This window comes from Rhinopithecus roxellana, chromosome 7, assembly GCF_007565055.1.
Source record: "Rhinopithecus roxellana isolate Shanxi Qingling chromosome 7, ASM756505v1, whole genome shotgun sequence".
NCBI lineage: Eukaryota > Metazoa > Chordata > Mammalia > Primates > Cercopithecidae > Rhinopithecus > Rhinopithecus roxellana.
In genome coordinates this window covers 20091323-20094166 of record NC_044555.1, presented here as the reverse complement: position 1 = coordinate 20094166, position 2844 = coordinate 20091323, and the positions used below count along the sequence as shown (strand labels likewise).

General features: G+C 42.7%; 1 protein-coding gene across 1 annotated transcript; it reads right to left on the bottom strand.

The window, feature by feature from the left end:
- Positions 1-764: 764 nt before the first annotated feature.
- FOXR2 (forkhead box R2) lies at positions 765-2001 on the bottom strand. Its single transcript, XM_030933552.1, has one exon. The coding sequence runs from the start codon at positions 1698-1700 to the stop codon at positions 765-767; it is 936 nt and encodes a 311-aa protein (XP_030789412.1). The 5' UTR covers positions 1701-2001.
- Between the last annotated feature and the right edge of the window lie 843 nt (positions 2002-2844).

Sequence of the window (2844 nt, the reverse complement as noted above, 5' to 3'; positions counted from 1 at the left end):
GTCCCTCAGCTTTTTATCCTCAGCATCTAAGATGTATCTTGACGCATTAGCATATCTTCAATAACATCTTGAGAACTAAAAAGAATGGAAAACAAACCTTTATCATCAAAAGGCTTGGGGTTAATACAGGAATGTTTCAAAGGATGTTCAACATACAAACTAAAAGTAGCTGTTCAGGATTATTTGTTAATACTGGAATTGGATGACAAAGAAACAAGGCTTAGAAGTCCAGGGCCAGAAATAGAAAAGTGAAGTTCTGAAGGATGAAATGGGTTACTTAAAAAGGAGATGTAGCTGATGAATGGTAGAGGAGGAAACTTGATTCTCCATCACAAGTCAAATTCTCTTCACATGGCACTCAAGGTTCTCCATGGCTTGGCTCCATCCTGCCTTTTATGCTTTATATTCCACTGTTCACTTTAATGTGTGAAAATACTCTCTACAAACAAAATTTCTTTCTTTCACAAAACACATCCTTCTTTCCTTAGTTTCCATGCCATTGTTTCTAGGATTTCTTTCCTTTGCTCAAAATGTGGAACAACAACCGCTCTCCTCGTGCGACTTTCCATGACTCTCCACCTTGATTTAAGTTCTGCCTCCCCTGTACCCACCTCTAACTTTACTTAACACCATTATTGTAACAGTAGCTAAAGACAGGCTTGGCACCAACCAGGCTGGGTAAGTTTAGAGGTTAATTAATATCAGTCAGAGGATAAGTAAGCACAGTAAGGAAGGCAGTATTCCAAAAAGGGAGCAGCGGTATTTCAAAGATGAAAGAGAGAGGTCAACAACTCTGGCTGACTCATGCACTCTTGGATTCTCTCCCTTTGGGCAGAGGCTAAGGCACGAGTCTCCTCCCAAAAGCGGCAGTGCCCCTCCTTAGTGAGCTTCCAAAGGCAAGAGTGAGGTATTGCATTATTTTCATCCTTAAGGCTGTCTGGCATCTTCTCAAAGCTGTCCAGGAAGCAGAGATTGTAATGAATGGTGCTCTTCCAGCCATCTGGAGCTGTCCAGAAAAAGGGGAAATGCTGTCGGCTGAAACTGTAGATCTCCTGCACACTGAGGCCGCAGTGGGGGCTGTTTCTTAATGCTAGGGAAATAAGGTGGCTGCAATTGAGAGGGGGCCATTGCCAGGACTTTACTTGGTTGTTGATTTGCCGTAGCTTCTGACTCTGGAAGCACTTCCTTTCAGGGGACTGGAGGGAGTTGTCCTCTTGTTCCTCAGCCTCCTCTTCTGTGAGCTCAAAGTCACTGGGGGAATAGATGCCCTGCTTCTGTAAAAGAGACTGCTCACTGGAGGAGGATGGCAGAGACTCTACCACTTTGTCCTCTGAGCAGTTAGACTCTTCATCTTTTAATGGGGGCTGAGGGAAAGGAGAAATGCTTGTCAGATCCTCTTTTTCACTGGGCTTTGGGGCCTCCTGGCTGCCAAAGGGGCACAGGATATTGGGGTCCACCCACATCCACAGATTGGGTTCACAGTGAGGACCATCTTCATCAGGACTGGGTCTCCTCTTCTGAGGCATCTCTGGGGGCTTCATTACTCGGACTTTGTATTTGGCAAGGATCTGCTCAGCTAAAGGGCACTGGTCTGTGGTACAAGGCAGAAATAACTCATTCTCCATGTCCCAGTCCAGCAGCCCTGGGACCTGGCCATGGAGACTGTACCAAAATTCACAATCTTTTAGTTTTAAGTCCATCTTTAGTGGAGAGATAGGTGGAGAGAGACTTCTGAAAGAACAGAGATCTAGCAGGCACTTAAAGCTGTTGTTTGGGCACCATGTTTTAATGTAGTATATCTCACCTAGGGAGCTTATCAGTAGGCCGGCTAGAAGCACTGAAGAAAGAGGCACCAATGCCTCATTGATTAGTGGTCAGACCTGGAGAATCCTCAGCTTTCTGGAACAAGGCTCATGGAAGTAATAAAAAAGAGCTTTTGAGCAGAAAAACATTTTTAGGTGGAATTCTTGAGCTTTGATTGGAAGCAGAAAGTCGCTGCGAGATGAATCATAAACTTTGAATTATGTGCAAACTACGGTGACTTGCATAACAGGTGATCATCTGGTACATATTTAAACTCTTGATGCGTTCATTTAATGAAGGGACAAACATATGTATAGATCACATTATATTTCTGAGTCTTCCTTAATGGTTTAAAAAATCGTTTCATTCATCAAGTGCCTTTGGATTTCTGTTAAGCGCTTTCACATAGATGATCTCAACTGATTTTCATCACAGCCCTGCAAAAAACATGGTATTATTAACCTCATGTCACAGATATGGCAACTGAGATCTACATACACAAGCAAGTAGAAGAGCTAGATTCACAGCCCAGATCTTCTTTTATTTTCACTATACCCATTGCCTCTTGATCATACTCAACATACGATACACAACAGGCAGCAATATGTGCAACCTGAGTTTTATAGTAAGATGGTAACTATCAGAACATGGCTTCTATTATTCTCATACTGATGCTAGAATCTAACCTTGCTGCCATTTTCAATCTTTTTCTGGGAAACAGCTGGCTTTCCTCTCTCCAGGTCACCTTCTCAGGAAATAAGTTCTGAACTATATGCTGAACAGTAGGACCAAAAGTTAGCCACAGTATGCAAGGTCCTGAAAGCCCCAGAGCTTCTATTTCCAGTAAGTTCATGCTCAGGATATTTGTAAGAAAAACAAAATGCCAAGGTTTCCTTTAATTCAGTTTGCACAAAATCCATGTGTAAAGTACGCTATTTCATTAAAATCACTACATAGGACTATGTTGCAAACATATCCAGCAAATGTCATTGGGAGCTATTGGAGAGGCACTTTAATCTCCATATGGTTTCCACACTCTGG